This window comes from Polypterus senegalus, chromosome 3 (genome assembly GCF_016835505.1).
Source record: "Polypterus senegalus isolate Bchr_013 chromosome 3, ASM1683550v1, whole genome shotgun sequence".
Classification (NCBI taxonomy): Eukaryota; Metazoa; Chordata; class Cladistia; order Polypteriformes; family Polypteridae; genus Polypterus; species Polypterus senegalus.
This window is the reverse complement of record NC_053156.1, coordinates 145568854-145593688: the sequence shown is the minus strand read 5'-3', so window position 1 is coordinate 145593688 and position 24835 is coordinate 145568854. Positions and strand designations below refer to the sequence as shown.

The 24835-nt window shown below is 40.4% G+C and overlaps 1 protein-coding gene and 1 long non-coding RNA gene across 4 annotated transcripts in view; one reads left to right on the top strand and one right to left on the bottom strand.

Annotated features, from left to right (window-relative positions):
• Window positions 1–24835, bottom strand: part of LOC120525603 — a 94242-nt gene that overhangs the window by 60745 nt on the left and 8662 nt on the right. Inside the window, exon 1 of one of the 2 annotated variants that reach the window (XR_005632984.1) lies at window positions 7366–7481. The exons of the other annotated variant lie outside the window; for it this stretch is intronic. This is a non-coding gene — a long non-coding RNA (uncharacterized LOC120525603). Of the gene's footprint in view, window positions 1–7365; window positions 7482–24835 lie in introns of those variants that run through there. 2 annotated transcript variants of the gene reach the window in all.
• The window catches only part of LOC120525602 (bifunctional protein GlmU-like), a 167393-nt gene continuing 149106 nt past the window's right edge, over window positions 6549–24835 (top strand). The window contains exon 1 of one of the 2 annotated variants that reach the window (XM_039748026.1): window positions 6549–6703. In XM_039748026.1, coding sequence (XP_039603960.1) covers window positions 6701–6703 — 3 coding nt within the window. In that variant the 5' untranslated portion in view covers window positions 6549–6700. Of the gene's footprint in view, window positions 6704–7652; window positions 8068–24835 lie in introns of those variants that run through there. The other variant, XR_005632982.1, reaches the window with a different exon arrangement.

Here is a 24835-nt window from a genome sequence, read left to right as displayed (position 1 = left end):
GGTCCATAATTAAAAAAGAAGTGATGCAAATGAGCTTAAAGGTGACCAGAAGATGGCAGCATATGCCAACAAATGCAGTTCAACTAAATTTTTTTTTTTTTTAAGTCGCATATCCTGAAAAGCACTTGTGTTTTCTAAATTGTTCTTATAAAGGGCTTGTGAATACTTGACTTTCCTCCTTGTATAGTTATGACTTGCCTTTCTGTACCTGTAAGTGCCCTCAAAGACCAATTAAGTCAAATTAAGACACTGGTAACAATAGTTGCACAATTACAACCAGACAAAACAATTGAATCTTAACACACTTAATCACATTTGTTTCAGTACCCACAGAGATGTGGTTATTTATTGACTGAGTAATATTAGACTTAAGTACCTGTAAAGGAAAAATAGAATGACCTGTGGGGAAGTCTGAAGGATTTTACAAAAAGAGTGATAGAAAGAACTCTAATTTACACTACACAGTATTGGTATTTAAAGGTCCACCAACAACCAAGTTATAGCATTTCAGTTATTTGCATTAATTAAGAAATTGCACGATTCTGATACAGTATTAGTGTTAAGATATTCATTTGTAAGTACATACTGCAGACACAAAGAAGCGAAAAAAAGATGTCCGTTTAAAATCAAAAACAACTCCAGTGGTTAATTGTTTCGAAGTTGCTGCTAAGATGAAAAAGAAGAAAAGCAAAGCAAGTATTTGTCAAATGAGAAAACTCCAATGTTTTTCTAGTTGACTGGGAAGGTTATGTTAATCAGTAACTCTGGATTTCCCAGAGCAAGTGAATGTAGACATGTAATAAATATGCCCTAAGATGGGCTGGCACATTGCTTATAGTAAGCTTGTGCCCAATGCTGAAAGGATGAACTCTGGCTACCTTCAAAAATCCTTTATTTTGGATTAAAATGCTGAAAGAAATGGATGGGTGTCATTTTTCTTCAAATCAGTCCTGGTACAGCTCTAGCAAAGCTTTTATCACCTAGTTCTCCTTCTTCGTAACTTTTCAAAGTAGACTATAATGAAAAAAACATGGCATTGTTTGAATGAAGCTAAATAAAATTCCATCCACCCATTAAATAAACCTGCACCATATTTCTCCTGAACCTAAGCAGCCAAAGCCAATCTGCAGATAAAAACAGGTTGTGATTTCATTCATTCCAAAGAACTACCACGGCCTAGTGGGAACATTACAAACAAAAAGTTTGAACCAAAATTCCATGTGACTAACCTCAATAGTTATTCTGCTGCAGCTCCTTATTATCCTGGAAAAAAGAAGTGTGACAGCAGATAGATTTTTAAGGTTAGTCCTGTTGTCACTGAAACAATACAGAAGGAGCAGAGCAATCTTATTTGTGGGAGTAATGAACTTTGTTTTGAGGTGCAATTTGTAGGAGCTTGAATTAGGGCATCTGTGAAGTGTGACTTCTTTATTTGATACAAGTAATGTACAGAATGTAGTCTAACATCATGAAAAACAAAAATGTATGGTGACTTCCACTGGAGATGATGGAAAATGGTACAATAACAATATAAATCATGCCTCCATTAATAAGGCAGTGACTCACCCTAAAAGGGCTTTTAAAGTTAATAATTAAGTAGGCACTCCACTAAAAGAAATTACTTCCATTTAAAAACTGTAAGCAGAATAAACAAATGTCACACAGCTTGTATTTCGGTTCATATAGAAAGTAGGCATTTAAAAACAATCTGTAGTGAAAACATTACAGCCAGTCTACAGTGCTTACTTATAATAAAATATTCGTAAATCCTTTGAATCCAATTCAAGGACATTGAGCAGAATCAGGTGGATGGCTGGAACCAACTCAAGCAAAGCATCAGTCCATAGCAGTGCTTGTTTATACACATAGGGGAATTTAATTTAATCCCATCTCTGAGGATATAGATGGAAAATCTGGAGTACCCTAAGGAAAGTGTCTAAAATTACATAATGGCCTATTGTAAACTCTCATTTAAGATATTAATTTAGTTATTTATTATGTATAACATATGTATAATGACTTTTTAATATTTACAAAGTCATGCATTGTTATTGTCTGTTAATATTCTTCTTAAAGGTACACTGGAGTTGAGCAGCTAAGGACAGTTGAGCAATTAAGCATATTTTGTTCTTTATTTTGCCTTATACAGTTTCTTGTATTATGAATTTAATATTTTTTACATACCTCTTGGGGTCAGATGGCAGGGTCGGCCATTACACAGCACCCCCGGAGCAATGACAGCTTAAGGGCCTTGCTCAAGGGCCCAACACAGCAGGATCTCTTTGACAGTAACAAGGATTCGAACCATATACTAGCACAGATCCTTAGCCTCAGAGCCACCACTCCTCTTTAAACTACATATTCTACTAAGTGTACAATTTGATTTTGATTTGAGGAAAAGTCAGGTAAGATATGGATAGAATATGCAGACTTCACATCAGCAATGATCAAGTATAGGATTTAAACTCTGAATCTGTGAAGAAATAGAGCTAACCACTATGACACCTTGCTGCCTAATAGTCTGAGATAATTATCTTAATTCATCCAGTGCATGGAGTTGTGATAAATAATGTTTGTCAGTCTGAAAAATTCAAATCCAGGCTTATAATGACCTCTTACATACATAATGTTTTCCTGATTATATTTTGCAAGTTATATTGTCTTTCATGCACAATGCACACTCACTCCATGCATTGTCCGATTCCTACAATTCTGTTGCCGCAATGAAAGCCATTGATGTTTCAGTCGATCAACTAATGTCTTTTACATAGCGCTTCACAGAGCATTCAGTGAGTAAAATACATAACAAAACAAATTACAATAATAACCACATAGCAGAAAGACACAGAGGGATGGTAGGAAACATTGCCACTTGAGATTGCTTGGGCTGTATTCATATTGCTGGCAGGGGGACTGTGTTGCATGCCACTGTTTAATGTGCACAACAATGCACTAGAGTCCTATTTAAGGAGGATTCCTGCCTAGCCCTTGTTGCTATCAGAATAGAATTTCTATTTATCTTCCAAACCTTTATGAAAATGGATGGATGGATTAATGGATGAATTAGCAATACTGAAGTCTCAAACATGCACCTAATGTTTATAATAGCAAGTGAAATGGATTACAAGTCTCCCAAAAGTTTGATAGCTTGAGTTTTATTACTGTCCAGGGTATCCTCATTATGGAGTCCGAATGTTCACCCTGTATCCAATCTAATTTCCTTCTGAACTTTAAAAGCTCATTATAAGCAGTCCGAGGAAATGAATGATCATTATTTTATTCTGAAATGCACCAGTGTTCCATTCAAGGGTGGCTATTGCCTACATTTCCCCACAATTCTCTACTCTAAGAAAACAGATTGGGGGAAATGTATAGAAGAAACGAATATACATGGAACAGTACAGCTGAGCAGAAGTTAGTGCTGCTATTTCATAGCTCCAGGAAACTGAGAACAAATGCAAACTTGTTTATTATTTGTGTGAAATTTGTATTTTCTTACTATTTCTGCATGGCTTTATTTTGGTTTGGATCAGGTTTATCAGACACATCCTGAATCAGGTTGGGGAGTATGCACTCGTACAGTGCGTTGTCACACCTACCACACAACGAATCAGCTCAGGATCCTGCTTGGCAACCACCCAAGGCAGACACGTGGTCATATCCCACCCTCTGGAAATGAACATCTATCTGCTGCAGCCAGGTGTAACAAGCATCCCCTTGGCCTTGTCCAGCCGCTCAGGTCCTCAATAATGAGAATCCTACGAGCCGGATCACTGTCATTGAATCACACCACATGACTGTAGTACATTAACTGACGTTTCCTCACAATACAGGTAATGCGTGTCATTCGGGACTCTGTGAGCAATCTCTCGTTCAACACAAAGTCAAACCAGTGTTACCCAAGAATTCTTTAAAGATGTCCAGTCTTCTTCTCGGGTCATTGGATAGTGTCCATGTCTCACAACCATATAGCAAAGCAGAGAGCACCAGGACTCAAAAGACTTGGACCTTTGTCCTTTTACAGAGATACTGGGAGAGCCACATGTCCCTTTCCAGCGACCTCATGACCCCCCATGCTCTCGCAATCCACCTACTGAATTCATAGGAAGAGTCACCAGAAACATTAATGTTGTTGCCGAGGTAAATAAACCTCTCGACATGGTTGACATTCAATCTGCAGACAGAGACACTGCTGATGGAGGTGCACAAGAGGTCTTTTAAGGCCTAGATCTTGTTTTTTTAACCAGGACACTCACCAGCCCAGACACACACTCCTTGCTCAGTCTTTTGAGAGCTCAAATCAGAGCTTCCATTGACTCCGCGAAAATTGCAGCATCATTAGCAAAGTCAAGATCAGTGAATCTCTCTTCACCTACAGATACCCCACAGCTGCTGGAGCCCATGACCCTGCCCAAAACCCAGTCTATGCAAGCACTGAACAGGGTAGGAGCAAGAACACACTCTTGATGAACCCCAGAATAAACTGGGAAAAACTCAGAGGTTCTGCTTCCACTCTGCACTGCCCTCACAGTACCAGTGTATAGGCCAGCCATAATATTCAGCAACTTCAGAGGGTCCAGCAAAGTCTCAGGATGTTCCACAGGGCAGCTTGATCAAATGAGTCAACTTTCATAAAAGAGTTCAACTGACATCCTAAATACGTGTGTTGAATTAATTGTTGAGTGACTGAAGTGGTTGTGTGCATAAGTAAATACCTGTGTATCACACCATTAAGTTTGATGGCCAAAGTTTTATTCCTGTCCGGGATGTCCTCTTTATGAAGGCTGAATGTTTACACTGTACGAATACCAGTTTCATTCTGCATTTAAAAGCTTACTATGACCCTGTAACCCTTGCTATAATCCTCTCTTGCACCCAGTACTTCCAGGATTGGATATTGATCCCTGTGACACTAAAACTGGACACAGTAGGTTCATTGAGTATATGGATGAATGGGTAATAAAAATGTGAAGGGTTGAGGATAAAGAATGAAAAATAAGCCAAAAATTAGTATCACTACATTGCCACACTTAACCAGCTTGACTTGTTTCTTCTATGATTTGGCATTTTATTCTAAACTCAGCAAGTATGCAATAAATTGCAACACTACAAAATATCGGTGTAACTACTTACATGGTATAAACCTATAAGATGCCTGAGATCTGCCATTGTCTTTCTTGCAAAGCCACCTTTGGCAAACCCTCATTCATAAGTCTGTTCCCAAAGCAAGAAAGTGAGGTGGCCATATTACTCATTTGGAATACCACTGAAGATCCACCTTATTAATAGGATAAGTGTCTGTTTGTCTGCCTTTTTACTACATCTCTGTCAAAGGTTAGCATATCACAAACATCCATCCATCCATCATCCAACCCGCTATATCCTAACTACAGGGTCATGGGGGTCTGCTGGAGCCAATCCCAGCCAACACGGGGTGCAAGGCAGGAAACAAACCCCGGTCAGGGCGCCAGCCCACCGCAGGCACATACACACACACCCACACACCAAGCACACACTAGGGACAATTTAGGATCACCACTGCACCTAACCTGCATGTCTTTGGACTGTGGGAGGAAACCGGAGAACCTGGTGGAAACCCACACAAACACAGGCAGAACATGCAAACTCCACGTAGGGAGGACCCGGGTCTCCTAACTGCGAGGCAGCAACCTGCTCCGCCACCGTCATAATCATAAACATGTTTAGCAATAAAATGCATTTCATTTGTCATTCCAAAAAGATGGCACATCAAAAATAATAGCACAGTGTTTATGAATCCCATACCAAATAGAGGCATATGCATTGCATGGTGCACTGCAAAATTTAACACTTAGGTCTAGGTTGATTACTTAGATTTCAATCTGTCATAGAAAGGCAGCACAACTACCATACTGTAATAGTATAAAAAAAATTTTGATCAGAACTGGCCAACAACACATCACTCCTAATAAAGAAAATTCTCCAAAATAACATTGAGTCGAGTATTGAAGGTCTCAAAAGTCCTACTGTCTACTACACCGATGCCTAATAATGACAATAATAAAGATTTTATTAACTTGTCCCTGCACTGTGTGGTGTTTACCTGATATCCTAGGGACTGGTGACTCTAAACTGAGTGTAGGTGTTTGCAACAATGTACAATGGCCCATCCAGGGTCATTCCCTGCCATTGTCCCATGCTGCTGCAATGATTTACTTTGACTCTCAGTTAGACACAGTGTATATAGAAAAGGGGATACGTTTCCCTCTTTTAATTGTTTTTTATATTGTACGGCTGGAGGTGAAACCATTCACCTCACTGCATTCTACAATGGCCATTTGTGGAGTTTCGGCGGGTACCAGAGTATCTATCTACTATAAAGAGTAGTAAGTAGAAACTTCCCACTACTTGCCCTATATGGTTAGGTCAGGACCTCTGTCTGCTGTGGTGGAACTAACTGCCCTGGGCCGAAGTGTGAGATCACTAAGAATATGAATACAAATACACCAGAGAAACGGTTCCAAGTCGTGCTATTTTTAATGCGTGCGCAGATGCACTACAAAAGCACTAGTGCCCTGCAGTTCACATGACGTCACACGTTCGGTGACTGCCACAGACGGACTTCGCACTGACTGCGAAGCGTAGAGCGGCATTTGGGGGCGACCTGGAGGATTTGGTGACAGCGAGGGAGCCACAAATAGAGACGGAGACTGACCCCAACATGGCGAGTATTTATGATAGAAAACGCGGCAGGGGTTGGAGCCCGACTTAGAGTTGAAGCGGCCACTCAAATCCGTGCGGTAACTCGCTCGTCTCGATACGGCCCAAAAAGTAAAATAATTCACTAATTAACTAAAAGGATCTTCCAAAAAAATTAAATAAATAAAAGGAAGAAATAAAAGGAAGAAATTTCGCTACAACGTCATGCTTCTCTGCAAGGTGCATTCAAGCCTTCGAAGAGTTAATATTAAGTGATTAGAAACTATAAATAAACACGTAAAGTCCATCCCCCCTCCCCAAATATTTGCAGGGGTTCTTAAACTTTTTAATCCGAGGACCTAAATAAGAAAATCGGTACCGTGCGGAATTGAAAAGAGGATTATTATAATGACAGGGATGTTATAAAGAGACAAATAACAATGAATATATAATAAACAACGTAATGGTTTGTTTCCTTTCAAGCATATTTCTCTCGTGAATATTACTAAAAGATAAAAGCTGAAAACAAACATAGCATTAACATTACTCAGTCTATCCTTATTCCAAATCCTTTTTCCCAGCAAGCGTTAGTTAGGTGCAAGGCCTGAACAATCCCCGGGCATGGTGCCGTCCATTACAGCTTGAACACACACACACACACTAGGGCCACCTTAGAATGCAACAAACCTGCAAGTCTTTGAACGTTGGGAGGAAACAGGAGCACCCGTGGCTTGAACCTAAAGCAATTACTGGTACTTCTCTGTTATCGTGAGGCTGACGCCCAGGTTACTAAATTTTTGGATTTTAAATTATTAGACTGGCCAATCCCAACCACAAATACTAACTAATTTAGTGGGGGTGGATCATAGCTACGTATAGGTCCCTAATGTTAATGTCCCCTTTGGGTGCCTAATCTTAAAAACGCTAATACCATTTGCGTCACAATATAGATTCTTGAAGTGTATCAATACTAGTGGAAATGCTTAGTGTGAGATTTAGTAGAGCTGAAAGAAAGAAATTCTTGATGACACAAAAATGTAATGATTTTGTGATGTAATGAAAGGTCATTCGTGGCACCAGTAAAGGAATGAAGTAGCTCAAAAGTTAATTAACCAATGCAGCTTATTTACCGCCCCTTAAAAAAACATTTTTTTAAATGAGCACCACCATAAACAGTTCATTTTTCTAAAGAGGTTGCAAATAGTCGGTTTCCTTTTAACAATTCAATGAATTCAACAAAAAACATTCAGTCATAGAGGGCTCCCAGAAATTCAGTCAGTCTGACTTTTATGAAATAGTGTACAATACCACGAAGAGGGAAACTTCAACCCAAAATCTATCGCAGACCTGGTGTCCACCAAGGGTAATTGCGAATCTTTTGAAGTCATTGTAAGTTTTTCAATTTTATTTTTAAGATGTTTTAATTGAGCATAATTCATATTCAATTAAAATTGTTATAATAAGAAAAATGTCTGATGCATTTGCAGGAATGTTTTTACAATTTTTTTCAGGTTCCTGCTAGAAAAATAACCTATTTAATTCCAATGATTCACCAATTATTCCTGGAATTTGTGTTGCCACTACTTTTCAAAGTAATAAATCTATGTCTATCTGTTCATCAATCAATCAATCTATTTTAAATTTTTTTATTTTGAAGCCAATGTTCTATAATCAAGTTTTTGGGGATTTATTGTATCACAGTAGCATCAGGTGTGTGGGGGGAATCACCTCTGAATGGGATGCCATTCCATTTCGGGACACAAGCCCACTCTGAGTAAAGATTGTGGTCACATGTTAACTTAACGTGCATGTCTTCATGATTTTATGGTCACCTACTAAGTTAATGCTCATGAGTTTGTCAGTGTCGTGTATGTGTGTGACTTCAGAGGCTTAAACTCAAGATCAATTTTTTGTAGCCCTTCATCTTTTTGTCCATTATATTTATGATGTGTTTTGCCAAGCCCCTGTTGTTTTTGTCCATTTTATTTATATACATATATATATACACAGTGTGTGTGTGTGTATATGTATACAGTGTGTGTATGTGTGTATATATATATATATATATATATATATAGATATAGATATAGATATAGATATAGATATAGATATATATATATATATATATATATATAGATATATATATAGATATATATAGATATATAGATATAGATTATCTAATGTGTTTATCCTATGGTCAGTTTTTTTAACCATTGTACACATGTGAACCCCTTAGATGGAACCGCTATTCGATTTTGTACACCTGGAGAAACGCATGCAAAATCACAGCTCTTCATTTGTATAAGCATGTAGAAATGTGAGTAAAAGGGGGCTAAGACCATGATACCTGCTGCAGATCCCAGAAATGCCCCTGGCCTTTGTGATAAAGAGACTAGGGTGGAGTAACTAAAACACTGAACTTCAAACCCCATGTGTACTAATATAATTCATGATTTTGCTTAACAATTTGACTGCAACATAGTCACTAGCTGTTATCCAATTGTAATAAAAGAGACAAAAAAACAGCCAAGCTTTAAACTGTAGGTAATTTATCTGAGCCCCGCAGATCAGCTTGGATTAAAAACTCCCACGCAAATACAAAACTTGCAAATTCCACTTGGAAAGTCACTGGGCAATGGTTTAAACCTAGTCTGCAGGACATCTGAGTCAGCAGTGCTAATTATATTGCCCAATAAGCAGATTTACTAGAGTTTATTTAAGAATATGCAATCAGTAGAATCAATAAACGGGTAGATATAGAAATCTTGAAGAATGCTTTGAGTAGGACAGAAGGGATTTACTGAATGTAACAATATAAAAACTGTAAAACACACTAATTTTATGTTATTAATTCATTCCCTTATTAAGTTTCAACACAGAGTAGGACGGAGCATGCACAAGTAAATAAAAGCTCAGTAATGTTTAAATTCTTTTTTTCAAAACATATGTATTCAGTTCTGGTGGCACATTGGCTAACACTGCTACCTAACGGCTTTAAGAGTCTGGGTCTGAATCCAAGGCATACCTCTGTCCGTGTGGAGTTACCACACTTTTCCCATGTCTGTGTGGCTTTTGGTCTAGATACTCTAGTTTTCTTTACATTGATCTAGTTAGGTTAACTGGTAGCTCTAAACTGATCCTCAGTTAGCAGGTCTGGGTGTGTGTGTGAGTGAGTTGGTTCATATCTTACAACTGATGCTGTATGCTGGATTGCTTCTATCTCCTAACAGTCATAGTAATGTTAGGTTAAAATGTGTAACAGGTGGGCAAACATTCAGTACATTAGAAATTAAATCTGGTCTCCAGTTATTCATCTGTGAGTTAAAAATATTCATAGTTTTATCTGGTCTCTTTCATGATGTAATATGAATGAAGACGTATATGAAGACAGACTTGTATATCTGTATCTGCAGACTCAACGTTACACAGCTAAGACATATTTATGAATTGGAAGTTTAACACCAAATTAAAAATAACACCAAATTTGTAACTATTATCTTGTAAGTTCAATAAAAGTACAAATTGAGGTCTGAATAAAAAATTCCTGATGAAGATTACAAGAGGCACATAGGTTTGTTAAATCAGTCAGTTTTTAACATTTTGGAACAGAGAGCTGTTGCTAGTTTTAAACAATGCTTGCCTACAATGTATATGAAAAATACTATATGTCTAGCCAATGTATGTCTACTAAATAAATCTGTACAGGGTCACAGATAAACACAGATTTAAACGATACAACTAACCTTTATAATTTTGATTCAACTAGCAAACATCACAACACATTCTTTGCACATCACACAACTGTTTTCAATAATAGAGCTCATGAAAAAATGCACATGTAGCTCATAGTGATATGGGATTACTGGGTAATAAATACAGTATTTCAGTGCCATGTATACCATTTTTGTTTTGCTAAACAAAATGCTGAGTAAACAAAACTGTATTTCTACAATGGTTTGCTGTTCGCCAAGTAAAGGTTCCTGCTTTGCATCTGATTCTGCTGTGTAAGGTGTCTGACTCCAGCAATGCTGACTTGGATTGACTAGTTTTGAGAATATTTTGTTTAAACTTGATTTGTTTATATTTTGAAAAACATACACTGAAAACCATTTTGCTCTTTGTACTTGGTGGAGGTCCTTCCTCCTGGGATCCAGAGATCAAAGCCTAGCCATCATATTTATAATCTATCCGTGGATCAGCAAATGAGTGACATACTGAGAAAAGAACTTAATTTATCTTAACTGGTTATGTTGCTTGTGTCTCTATTCTGCAGTTCCACTATGAGGTAGAGGGTCAGGCTTCATTAAGGCACAACCTAATCACTGTTAACATTATATTGTATATAATCAGGATCATCTTCATTTAACACATTTTTTAGTTATACCAAGATTATGTAGAATCTGTAAACGTTAGGCATCAGTAAAATCATGGAGGGGACATTTGCCAAATTCCAGTTAACAAGACAAGCAAGTCAAAGGGGAGAATTCATAAGGAAATTAAATAATTCATTGCAGGTTTGATTCCATTGAATTTCAGCACAAGACTGCAAGAATTCAGCTTTTTTAATACCTCTTGGTATTAAAAAATCAAATATTAGTAAGGTTATACTGGTATTAATAAAGTTAAAATCTTGTTACTCTTTCAGTGGAAAAGGTTTTCTTTATTAATTAATTATTCTGATTTAATTCAGAAATAAAATTAATGATTTTGGGTTTTTTTTGAGAGTGATTTGAATTTGTGACCAATCACGTGTGAGATGTAATGTTTAAATTTTAGTTTTTATCATTTATTTTAAACAATTGTGATGGACGGCTGGCGTTTCAGACTGGCCGGGACGTCCCTCAACTGAAAGAAAGAGGAAGAATAGCCTTTTCAGGGCACTGCATCCCCCAGGACACTAGATGGCATCTCCACTGGACGGAAATGGTTCCCCGGATTCCCACAGGGCAGCATGGGATATGGAGTCCTTTTCTTCAGCCATGTTGGGTGCCGCCAGGGGGAGCTCACCAAGAACCTGGGGACTATTACTGTTACTCCAACCTGGAAGTACTTCACATTCACGAGGACGGAAGCCCGCAGTACTTCAGTGATTCTTGAGGAGGGACGATGTGGAGTTTGACCCAGAGAAGGAGTACTTCCGGATCATGGACTATAAAAGGACTGTGGGAAACCCAGCAGGCCGAGCCAGAGTTGGGAGGGAGTGTAACAGAGCTGCTGGGAGTGGAGGATTATGTTTATTATTGTGATTTTTGGAAGAATTGTGGAGTGTGTGGTGCTTTATGCACTTTATTGAAGAATATTATTAAAGAAATTGTTCTTGGTGTTTTAAACGTGTGTCTTGGACGTCTGGTGGGTTCAACGGGGCAACAGCAACCCCTAGCGTCCACACGTTATTTATTATTCTGTTACTTAATAAAAAATGGCAGTGCATAAATGTAGTACTTATACATGGTATGATAAATAAGGTAGTCCATGATGATCACATAATGTTTTGTAAACACTATGCTAAAATCCCCCAAAAGTCAATCGAATATCCCTTTTGCTGTTACATTGGGTGAAATGACACCCACCACTAATTCATTTTAGTCCGTCAAGCAAGTGCCTAGAAGTAGTGTTTGAATTTCTTCTCAACTTCAAAATCAAGGATTAAAGACAGGACTTAGAGCAAAAGGGGGGGTAGAGGCACCCTAAAAAACTCCTACATGTGCCCATGATTCCACCCAGAATTCTATTCCATCACAATATCGGACAGCATATTTGAATTGTGAGTTTACTGTCTGTCGATTCATTAATGGGTATGAATATATGATTAGCTTGACTAGCACTGTCTATTTCCTGACCCGATATTTTATGGCAAAACTTGTACTTGATGTACAGCCTTTGTAGCTGACAAGAGGTACTGTTTTACAGATTCAGTAACATTATCATTATCATCCTCTGATAAAATGTCTATAATGCACTATTTTAATACCTCTGCATCAGAAAACTGTTTGTTATGCTTATCCAGGGTCTATGTAACTTGAAGGGAAACACTTGTTGCTCATTCTCATTGAGTTAGTGAACAGATGTGTATTTTCTTGCTGCATTTACAGCTTGCTTTCATGACCTTGATTTTTCTGTGTTAGACCTCATTGTGGTGGATATTGCCTCACATTGGACTGTTTTTATGTTAGCGACAGTATCAGTGCAGATGAGACAAGTCAGCTGATCATTTAAGAATAATAGCAGTATGAAGACATACTTTTTGGTCTGTTCAGCAACGACAGAGGCATTTTAGCTGACTTCCTCATTTTGATAGCTAAGTTACTATATTAATTTTGAATATTCAAAATTCCTGACTAATCAGTAAATGTTATGTGATTGCATATAACCGTTGGTGATTTTCATGAGGGAAATATGAGTTTAAATAATCAAGCCTTCACAATTACAATGATAACAACATCAGAATAAATTCAATGCAACATATGCATCGTGATTACTTATAGTGCATAGGTATAAATTGGATTATATTTGAAATGACATAACATGTGTGATGTGAAGCAAGGGTGACTGGATGAAATTGACCAGGAGTGAATGAGGGCTTATGACTGTTAAAAGTGTGTTGGGCATGTTTGTATGGTGTGTGTGGGAGGGTTCTCTTTGTTACAGCAGGCCCTGGTCCAAAGAATATTAGTTCTGTGAGAATCTGTCCAGAGATCAAATCTATTTGATAATCCCTGGTATACAATATACTATATACAATACAAAAGATTTTCATTTTATAGGTCATATTTAATTTTATAAACTGCTCAAAAAAATTAAAGTAACACACATCAGATCTCAATAGGAAAAAAGCATGCTGGATATCTATACTCGTATAGACTGGGTAATGAGTTAGGAACGAAAGGATGCCAGATCGTTTGATGGAAATGAAAAGTATTAACCAACAGAGGGCTGAATTCAAAGACACCCAGAAAATCAAAGGGAAAAAATGATGCAGGCTAGTCCATTTTGCCGAAATTTCATTGCAGCAACTCAGAATCATACTCAGTAGTTTGTATGGCCCACACGTGCTTGTATGCATGCCTGACCACGTCATGGTATGCTCCTAGAGACAATGGATGGTGTCCTGGGGGATCTCCTCCCAGATCTGGACCAGGGCATCACTGAGCTCCTGGACACTCTAAAGTGCAACCAGGCAGTGCCAGATGGACCGAAACATAATGTCCCAGAGGTGTTCTATTGGATTTAGGTCAGGCGAGTGTGGGGGCCAGTCAATGGTATCAATTCCACTATCCTCCAGGAACTGCCTGCATACTCTTGCCACATAAGGCCAGACATTGTTTTGCCCCAGGAGGAACCCAGGACCCACTGTATAGGGTCTGACAATGGGTTCATGGGTTTCATCCTGATACATAATGACAGACAAGGTGCCGTTGTCTAGCCTGTAGATGTCTGTGTGTCTCTCCATGGATATGCTTCCCCAGACCATCACTGACCTACCACCAAACCGGTCATGCTGAGTGAATGCTGTTCAAGGCAGAATTACATTCTTCACAGCTTCTCCAGACCTTTTCACGTCTGTCACATGTGCTCAGGGTGACCTGCTCTCATCTGTGAAAAGCACAGGGGGCCAGTGGTGGACCTGCCAATTCTGGTGTTCTATGGCAAATGCCAATCGTGGTCCACAGTGCCAGGCTTTGAGCACAGGGCCCACTAGAGGACGTTGGGCCCTCGGGCCACCCTCATGAAGTCTGTTTCTGATTGTTTGGTCAAAGACATTCACACCAGAGGCCAGCTGGAGGTCATTTTGTAAGGATCCTCCTTACTCAAAGGAGCAGATACCAGTCCTGCTGATGGGTTAAGGACCTTCTTTGTCCCTGTCTAACTCTTCTAGAGTAACTGCCTGTCTCCTGGAATCTCCTCCATGCCCTTGAGACTGTGCTGGGAGACACAGCAAACCTTTTGGCAATGGCCCGTATTGATGTGCCATCCTGGAGAAGTTGGACCACCTGTGCAACCTCTGTAGGCTCCAGGTATCGCCTCATGCTACCAGTAATGACACTGACCGTACCCAAATGCAAAACTAGTGAAAAAGCAGTCATAAAAGATGAGGAGGGAAAAATGTCAGTGGTCTCCACCTGTTGAACCATTCCTGTTTTGGGGGTCATCTCATTGATACCCCTCTAGAGCACCTGTTGTTAATTAACGTCATTAACACTAAAGAAGTGCCGCAATTGGCTTTAACAGGCCCTGCCTTTTGACAGACCCCCAGCCTTAACTCTCTAAGAAGACAAAGAAAAACTTCCAAAAAAACCCTTGTTGGGGAAAAAAATGGAAGAAAACTTGGGAAAGACAGTTCAAAGAGAGAACTCTTTCCAGGTAGGTTGGGCATGCAATACATATACAATAAAATACACAGAACAGAACACAAGTAATCCTCAATACAATAGTGCAATAGAAATATTACAAGTACAGAGCAGAATTTAACAGTAGATAATAAAACATAATATGATTTGGATTTGTTCAGATTAAAAGGAATGTCAAGAACTACAGGTACTGTATAAGCAATGAATTTTTTTTTTAGTCCAGATATCAGTTGTCCTAGGAAAGCTGAATTCTGAAATAGTAACTGAGTGAATTTTTTGTTTTGTTCATAAGATAGACTGAGAGCTATCAAAATGAAAAGAGAAATTAGCAGAGTCATTTTGCTTGCCTACCTACTGGTGAATTTGAACATAGTCATTCAAAAAATGTTACAGAAGCAATGTTACAGAAACAATAGGGTACGTGCACCTTGGATGCACATTCTCATATGAGGTCAGTCATAAATTTAGTACAATAATGCAAATTATGTTTCCAGTTTTTCTGTCATCAGTTTTGTATTCTCACATGTAGAAAAAAGAAATACAGGCAGTGAAAAGAAGTCTTTAAAAATGTTAAATGTAGCACTTATTTGTAATGTATGACAGAACTTAAAAGATAAAGAAAATGCATAGGATGTCCTGTGTTCTCCTGCATGTTTATAAAGCAAAACTACAGCTTGCAATGGCATCTAGACCGGAAAAAATGTGCACAGGGAATTTTTTAAATTGCAATAAAAAAAAACTTTGATATTATTGGTCCTGGCTGATATGATACAGAGTGGCTGAATGTTTAGCTCTGTTGCTTTATTAATGCAGAATCCAGATATTGTCTGTGTGGAGGTGGTATGTTTATATTTTCCACCTCTGGATACTTTGGTTGTCCTCCCACATCCCCAGAGATGTGCTGGATAGGTTTAAATGGCAACTCTAAATTGGCTGTGTATGAGTGGGTCAGTTAAAAACAAAGACAATATAATACTGTTTACACTTTATTCTAATGAGAAAAATATATACAAGAGTAAATGATTAGACTTCGTTCCCAATTTGAAGAAGATCCATTGCTATGGACACAATCATCCCTTGCTCATCCCTACCCAGTCCTGGCTCAGGTGAACTACTATGGCTGTTGTTTATTTTTTTTCAACAGTGTAACAACCAGTTTCTTAAATAGAAGCAAATTTTTGCCTTTAGTGGAGCTTGTAATTTAATTAGAATGCTTGGTCTTAATGTTGTGGTTGTACCTACATATACCTACTGGAGTCTATTTTATTTTCCTAAAGAGCAACAAAATGTTCTTTGGAGTTGATTCATACTGCTAATACTCTTGCATTTTTTCCATTAAACTTTAGTATTAAAATACCTTTTGACAAACACTCAAGGGTATAATTAGTTCAAAATTACAGTAGCTGGGTAATGCTATCCCCATTAATAATTAGAATCCTAAGAAAAAAATAAACTAAAATGTAATGGAAAAGAAGCTAAATTAATAAAGATTTGTGCCTGAACAGTTTGACAATAAAAAAAAAAAAATTTGGACATGTTAGGCAGACTGTAAGATGAGGTCAGACATGCAGCAATTAAATAAGAATCTCAGGTATCTGCAGGGGTTCAGATTAATTTTAGAACTAGAAACTAGTGTAAAAGAAAACCTGCAGCCACTGTAAAGACTAGGGCAAGTTATTGTCAATTCCTGTACTAAGCAGTAGCCCAGTTTGGTTTCATGGGATTTATACAATGCTTCATGCTCTGTATGCTCCATTCTGATTTGTTTTTGACACTATACACAGATACCACAAATACTGTTTTTTGGATTTTGCTTGGAACATGATTATTGTTCAATTTATACAAAAATATTGTTTGCATTTTTTAAATATGAAAGCCTTAATACACTGTATATGTGTGTTATATTTGAACATGACTCTAGTAAATTTGAGAATAAGATAGTGATGTACTGTATCCTATGGGAGAATTCTGTAGAAATGCACTAGAAGGTTTACTGTTGTGGTAACTATGAATGTAATGTACAGATGAATAACAAGAACAAAACTACTATAATGGTAAATTCCAAGGATAAACATTTTTGTTTGAATGGAAAAATTGATGGATACAAATATTTAATTATTTTTAGTTTAAGCAGAATATTGTGTAAGAAATGATAAATTTAGCTTAATTATTTTATTGAAATGTAACATTTTATGCATGTTTAATAGTGGTTTGACCCTGAGTCGTTGCAGCAAAATTCTTGGATGTCTTTACATGCACAGACTACACAATTGTTACACTGAATAACTATGTGTCTTTGTTCTTCACTAAAATTTACACTTAAACCATTACCCAATTTATATTGAAATGGGTAATTCTAATTATTCTGCAACAACAACACTATCCCAGTATATATGGGTTATAAGATAATGCTGAGTAAGTAACTGGCATTTATAACTGCCACCTATTACCATTTTGAACAATTAGTGAGGTTCCCTGATCATACAGTCAGGAAGAGGTAGTCAGATTTAGCTAATAGACTTTGTGGTCCCATCTTCCACTGAACCTCTGGACAACATGCCAACTTAAATGCTCCATCTTTAGTGTTTATTTTGTATTTTATCTCTTCTGTGCTTAGCCTTATTAAATAATGTACCATTATTCACTGAGTCAATAAATTCATGTAATAAGGATGTTCTTGCAGTAGCACTTGGAGCTCAGGTTGACAACCTTTGTGACTTATAGAGTGCTAGGTTCTGTAGTTGTGCAGTGACCTATATAGTTGTTCTGTGAACAGTAAGTGAACAATACAGCAACTGCAGTGAGGTAAAGACCGCATATGATTATAACCTTATATGAAGTAAAAGTTTTATAAATTGAACTGTCCAGTAGTATAAGCACAAGCAGGGATGGGAGGAACTTAATATTAAAGCTTCATGCCATTATTGTTAAGCTGTTGAACAGAGGGGAAATCCTGAACTGAACAAACTACTTTATGGAAAACAATCATTGTTGATATTGGTGGATAACTGGTAGTGTTGAATTAGAGTAAGTTTATTACCTGCATAAGTCTTAAAGTGAACCCATACGTTGATCCATCCAGACACTTTTGAAGTGTCTCAGTGTAGTTTTAGAGTTGTGGGGAGTCTATTCCAACAACATGATGCTCATGGTAGAAAGTGTCCCAAGGATGTGGTGCCAGTGTTTGAGATGATGTGGTTTGTAAGTTATAACCCTACTTAGATATAAGGAGAATGTGTCAACTCCACACAGACAGTGGTCAGGCTAAGATTAAAAATCAGGAGGGAGGCAGCAATAACAAATACTAAATCACCAAGCATTCTGGAGATGTACCCATTAATATTACATTTTTGGACTAGTCAAAAATAACTCACATACTTAGTATACATGTATTAAAATCATTTCCAGATGTCTGCTGGCTTTCATTCTAGATAACCATGTGGGTACTTATAATTATTTTGTTCCATGAGACAGACATTTAGAATCTGAACCTCCCGTATTTTATAGACAGGCTAATTGTAGTCAGCAACACTTTTAAAATGTTGACCTATGAAAAACTTCAGAGGGGTGCTATTAAATATGTCTAAATGAAGAATTAATTCAAGGAAATCAGTAATTGAGAGGTTCATTCAAAAAAATAGCCTTCACTGAAGCCCATGAGGACTGCCACCCCTAGTTTAATAGATGAACTAAAAGTGATCAGTATATTTTAAATTAAATAATTTCCACTTTCCCTGGCTGAGCTTAGCTACAACCTCTCTTAAACTATAAGACACTGGTATAAATACTTAATATTTAAATTAAGTATATTGTATTATTATTATTGTATTATTGTAATACATTAATACAAAAAAGAAGAAGCAACATGCTGTTGGAAAAACAGCACAAATATTTAATTAAAGATGCTTTTCTATCTAACGCGATATCTCCTCAATGCATCTGCAAAAAATGAATAAAGGAAAGAAAATTAAATCATTAAGTTTTTATATAAAGGCATTTTAAACTGTATTCATAGCAGGGGTCTATATCTTAAATATGCAATATATACTGTGGCATAAATAGTTCTTTGGTATTCTTAGCTTTTTAATCTGATTCCAATTTAACTTGTCTCCTGACTCTGTACTGTCAGGCACAGAGATATTTAATTGAAATTCTTACACTTTAATTATGTTCACTTAAATTGAAAATTACCTTTTCAATGGGAAATCTTGCATCTTTTAGACAACCACAGAAGGATTTCTGAATTTGTAAAGGTCTGAAATAATGAATTCATTCAGATAATGTACACATTATTATACAATCGCAGTGGAGAACTCTCAGATTTAAACCCACATCATTCAGACTCTGGCCTTGATTTTCCAAAGATCAACTAATACAACATGAAGATTATTCTAATTTAAAAAGGAAAAACGCTTGAATCACAATACTGTACTTAAATGAGTACTTCTTTGGGTCAATTGTGTAAGAGTTTGCGGCTTCATCTTAACTTTGCAGATAGTTTTTTCTGTTGACAAGACTGAGTTAGGCTTCAGCTTTCTGCTATAATATGATGCTTTGTTATCCAGAAAAGGCAGGAACAGTAAACAGCTACTCTTGAATCAAATTTGTACCTACAGAAACACAATCATTATACACTGGCAGATTATATTTGCATATAAAAATAATATTTAATTAAACCATGCATCTAGAAAACTTCTTTTGCAGATCATGTCAATGAACAATATATATAGGATTAGAAAATGCTTGTGTTTAGGACTATCCATCCATCCATCCATCCTCTTCCGCTTATCTGAGGTCGGGTCGCGGGGGCAGCAGCTTAAGCAGAAAGGCCCAGACTTCCCTCTCCCCGGCCACTTCTTCCAGCTCTTCCGGAGAATCCCAAATGCTTCCCAGGCCAGCCGGGAGACATAGTCCCTCCAGCGTGTCCTGGGTCTTCTCCGGGGCCTCCTCCCGGTTGGACGTGCCCGGAACACCTCACCAGGGAGGCGTCCAGGAGGCATCCTGATCAGATGCCCGAGCCACCTCATCTGACTCCTCTCGATGTGGAGGAGCAGTGGTTCTACTCTGAGCCCCTCCCGGATGACTGAGCTTCTCACCCTATCTTTAAGGGAAAGCCCAGACACCCTGCGGAGGAAACTCATTTCAGCCGCTTGTATTCGCGATCTCGTTCTTTCGGTCACTACCCATAGCTCATGACCATAGGTGAGGGTAGGAGCGTAGATCGACTGGTAAATTGAGAGCTTTGCCTTACGGCTCAGCTCCTTTTTCACCACGACAGACCGATGCAGAGCCCGCATCACTGCGGATGCCGCACCGATCCGCCTGCCGATCTCATGCTCCATTCTTCCCTCACTCGTGAACAAGTCCCCGAGATACTTGAACTCCTCCACTTGGGGCAGGATCTCTCCCCCAACCCTGAGAGGGCACTCCACCCTTTTCCGGCTGAGGACCATGCTCTCGGATTTGGAGGTGCTGATTCTCATCCCAGCCGCTTCACACTCAGCTGCGAACCGATCCAGAGAGAGCTGAAGATCACGGCCTGATGAAGCAAACAGGACAACATCATCTGCAAAAAGCAGTGACCCAATCCTGAGTCCACCAAACCGGACCCCTTCAACACCCTGGCTGCGCCTAGAAATTCTGTCCATAAAAGTTATGAACAGAATCGGAGACAAAGGGCAGCCCTGGCGGAGTCCAACTCTCACTGGAAACGGGCTCGACTTACTGCCGGCAATGCGGACCAAGCTCTGACACCGGTTGTACAGAGACCGAACAGCTCTTATCAGGGGTCCAGTACCCCATACTCCCGGAGCACCCCCCACAGGATTCCCCGAGGGACACGGTTGAATGCCTTTTCCAAGTCCACAAAACACATGTAGACCGGTCGGGCAAACTCCCATGCACCCTCCAGGACTCTGCTAAGGGTGAAGAGCTGGTCCACTGTTCCGCACCAGGACTAAAACCACACTGTTCCTCCTGAATCCGAGGTTCGACTATGCGTCGGACCCTCCTCTCCAGAACCCCCGAATAGACTTTTCCAGGGAGGCTGAGGAGTGTGATTCCTCTATAGTTGGAACACCCCCTCCGGTCCCCCTTTTTAAAGAGGGGGACCACCACCCCGGTCTGCCAATCCAGAGGCACTGTCCCCGATGTCCATGCGATGTTGCAGAGACGTGTCAACCAAGACAGTCCTACAACATCCAGAGCCTTAAGGAACTCTGGGTGTATCTCATCCACCCCCGGGGCCCTGCCACCAAGGAGTTTTTTGACCACCTCGGTGACTTCAGTCCCAGAGATGGGAGAGCCCACCTCAGAGTCCCCAGGCTCTGCTTCCTCATTGGAAGGCATGTTAGTGGGATTGAGGAGGTCTTCGAAGTACTCCTCCCACCGACCCACAACGTCCCGAGTTGAGGTCAGCAGCGCACCATCCCCACCATATACGGTGTTGACACTGCACTGCTTCCCCCTCCTGAGACGCCGGACTGTGGACCAGAATCTCCTCGAAGCCGTCCGAAAGTCGTTCTCCATGGCCTCTCCAAACTCCTCCCATGCCCGAGATTTTGTCTCAGCAACAACCGAAGCCGCGTTCCGCTTGGCCTGCCGGTACCTATCAGCTGCCTCCAGAGACCCACAGGACAAAAAAGTCCTATAGGAATCTGTGACGATGTGGGTTCAGGCTCCACACTCCCATTGCTGTTGGAAGCACTTGAACCCCACACCGTCGATAATGTTACCGAGTGAGCTAGTCAGTGGAGGCGAATAATTCCAGCAAGGGGAAGGTAAAAAGTGCAAAAGTGCTTTTATTAAAAATCCAACAAAACAAACAGTGTTCATAAATAAATAGTGCAGTCCATTCAAATTCTTCATTAAATAAATCCATAAAAGGTAAAACGTGGAGGTTAAAATAACAATAAGAAAAAACAATCCTTTAAAACCAGAGGTTAAAATCTTCTCATGGAAGCAGTCTTTAAAACAACAACAAATCCGGTGCATCATTTATTAGCGTCTCACCTGCTTATCCCGTTTGGGCCAAGCAACAGGCAAGACGCTCTCTGCAGCTGCCCTCCTCTACACTCAGCGAGACTGGAGACCTCCCGATCCCTGGCTCCGGTATGGCACTCATCCCAGTCCCCGAGACTTGATGTCCACCAATGACCAGGATGCACACATTGGGGACTCCACCACCAAGCCTCCCGACTTCCGCTTCCTTTCCGCGGCCTTCTGCGGCTTGTCGCTTTCCTCTAGGCACTCCCGCTACCTGGTCACACAGCGGGAGCAACATCAACTCAAACGTCTGGGTGTTGGCCTAACACCCAGCTTCCTTACAGCTGCCCTCGATCGCGCGCTCAACACACGCACGCACCGCCTGCTTCCTCGCTCCCTGTAACCTCCATTCCCTTTTCCTTTCTTCTCTTTTCTCCTCTCTCCATTTTTTTTCCTTTTTCACCCCCTTCAACCGACTTGCGCTTCTTTTTTATATCGTGAGGGGCCATCACAGCTGTAGCATTAGCCACGGGAGCAATCACGAATGTGGGCAATTCCTCACCTGTGCACACGGTGAGAAACGCCCACATCGACGACTGCTCCGCGGCTTGCTACAACAACGCCCTCACAAAGCCGCTCGGTGCGGTGATTATTTAAAATGAATGGACCCATAACACCACAGACTCCTTCTTCAGCTTGACCTCACCGCCGGTGTCCACCAACGGGTTCGGGGATTGCCGCCCCGACAGTCACCGACCACCTTGCGGCCACAGCTCCGGTCAGCTGCCTCACCAATAGAGGCACGGAACATGGCCCATTCGGACTCAATGTCCCCACCTCCCTCGGGCGTGGTTGAAGTTCTGCCGGAGGTGGGAGTTGAAGCTACTTCTGACAGGGGACTCTGCCAGCCGTTCCCAGCAGACCCTCACAACACGTTTGGGCCTACCAGGTCTGACCGCATCTTCCCCACCATCGGCCAACTCACCCCCAGGTGGTGATCAGTTGACAGCTCCGCCCCTCTCTTCACCCGAGTGTCCAAGACATATGGCCGCAAGTCCGACGACACGACCACAAAGTCGATCATCGACCTGAGGCCTAGGGTGTCCTGGTGCCAAGTGCACATATGAATACCCTTATGCTTGAACATGGTGTTCGTTATGGACAATCCGTGGCGAGCACAGAAGTCCAATAACAAAACACCGCTCGGGTTCAGATTGGGGGGGCCATTCCTCCCAATCACGCCCTTCCAGGTCTCACTGGCAATCATTGCCCACGTGAGCATTGAAGTCGCCCAGCAAAACGAGGGAATCCCCAGAAGGTATGCCCTCTAGCACCCCCTCCAGAGACTCCAAAAAGGGTGGATACTTCAAACTGCTGTTCGGGCGCATACGCACAAACAACAGTCAGGACCCTTCCCCACCCGAAGGCAGAGGGAGGCCACCCTCTCGTCCACCGGGTAAACCCCAATGCACAGGCTCCGAGTCGGGGGGCAATAAGTATGCCCACACCTGCTCGGCGCCTCTCACCGGGGGCAACTCCAGAGTGGTAGAGAGTCCAGCCCCTCTCAAGGAGATTGGTTCCAGAGTTCAAGCTGTGCGTCGAGGTGAATCCGACTATATCTAGCCGGAACCTCTCGACCTCGCGCACTAGCTCAGGCTTCTTCCCCTTCAGAGAGGTGACATTCCACGTCCCAAGAGCCAGTTTCTGTAGCTGAGGATCAGACCGCCAAGGTCCCCGCCTTCGGCCACCACCCAACTCGCACTGCACCCAACCTCCTTGGCCCCTCCCATAGGTTGTGAGCCCATGGGGAGGAGGACCCACGTTACCTCTTCGGGCTGTGCCCGGCCGAGCCCCATGGGTGCAGGCCCGGCCACCAGACGCTCACCATCGAGCCCCACCTCCAGGCCTGGCTCCAGAGGTGGGCCCTGGTGACCCGCGTCCGGGCAAGGGAAAACGTCGTCCAAGGTTTTTATTCTTCATTGGAGGTTTATTGAACCGCTCTTTGTCTCATCCCTCACCTAGGACCAGTGTGCCTTGGGTGGCCCTACCAGGGGCATAAAGCCCCGGACAACATAGCTCCTAGGATCATTGGGACACGCAAACCCCTCCACCACGATAAGGTGATGGTTCAAGGAGGAGTGTTTAGGACTAGCAACAATAAATTTCTAACGTAACTACTTCAGGCTCAGAGAAACTACAAACATGTGAACTGGTACATATGTGACATCATGTGCTTATGAAACAGCTTATAAGTTCTTGAATGAAAAGAGGGGTAGTAAAAATACCAGTTTGTGTCATTTTCAGATATACTGCATTTAGTAATTTTTTTAGGAATCACCTCCTTCACTCATTTTATACTGAAACCAGCCCATTGCTGTCCATCACTTCTGTTGATTATGGTGTGAAAGAACATTTGTCCTCAGTTTCATGTAGATTTTATAATGTTTGAAGAATTACACATTTTTGTTCTGAATCTCCATGAAGAATTGTTTTGTTGTGTTTTACACTTTATGTTCATTCTGAGATGTTTCCAATTTTTTGTTAAATTTTGCTTAATTAGAAATACAACAATCTGAACTGGTATACTGAATATGTGACAACAGGCAAATCTCTCTCCCACTTTCTGACATTTTTTTTGTCAAGAAAAGGCCATTCACAGCAACATAATTTGTAAATTGCTATTTAAAAAATCATCTAATGTGCCTAAGAAAATGTCAGGTCAGGATTTGAAGATGCCTCAGATGTTTATGTTCAGGTACACGGCAAAGAAGTTTTTCCATGTATCTGCAAATCCTTATGCATACAAAAAACTGGTAACAATTGTC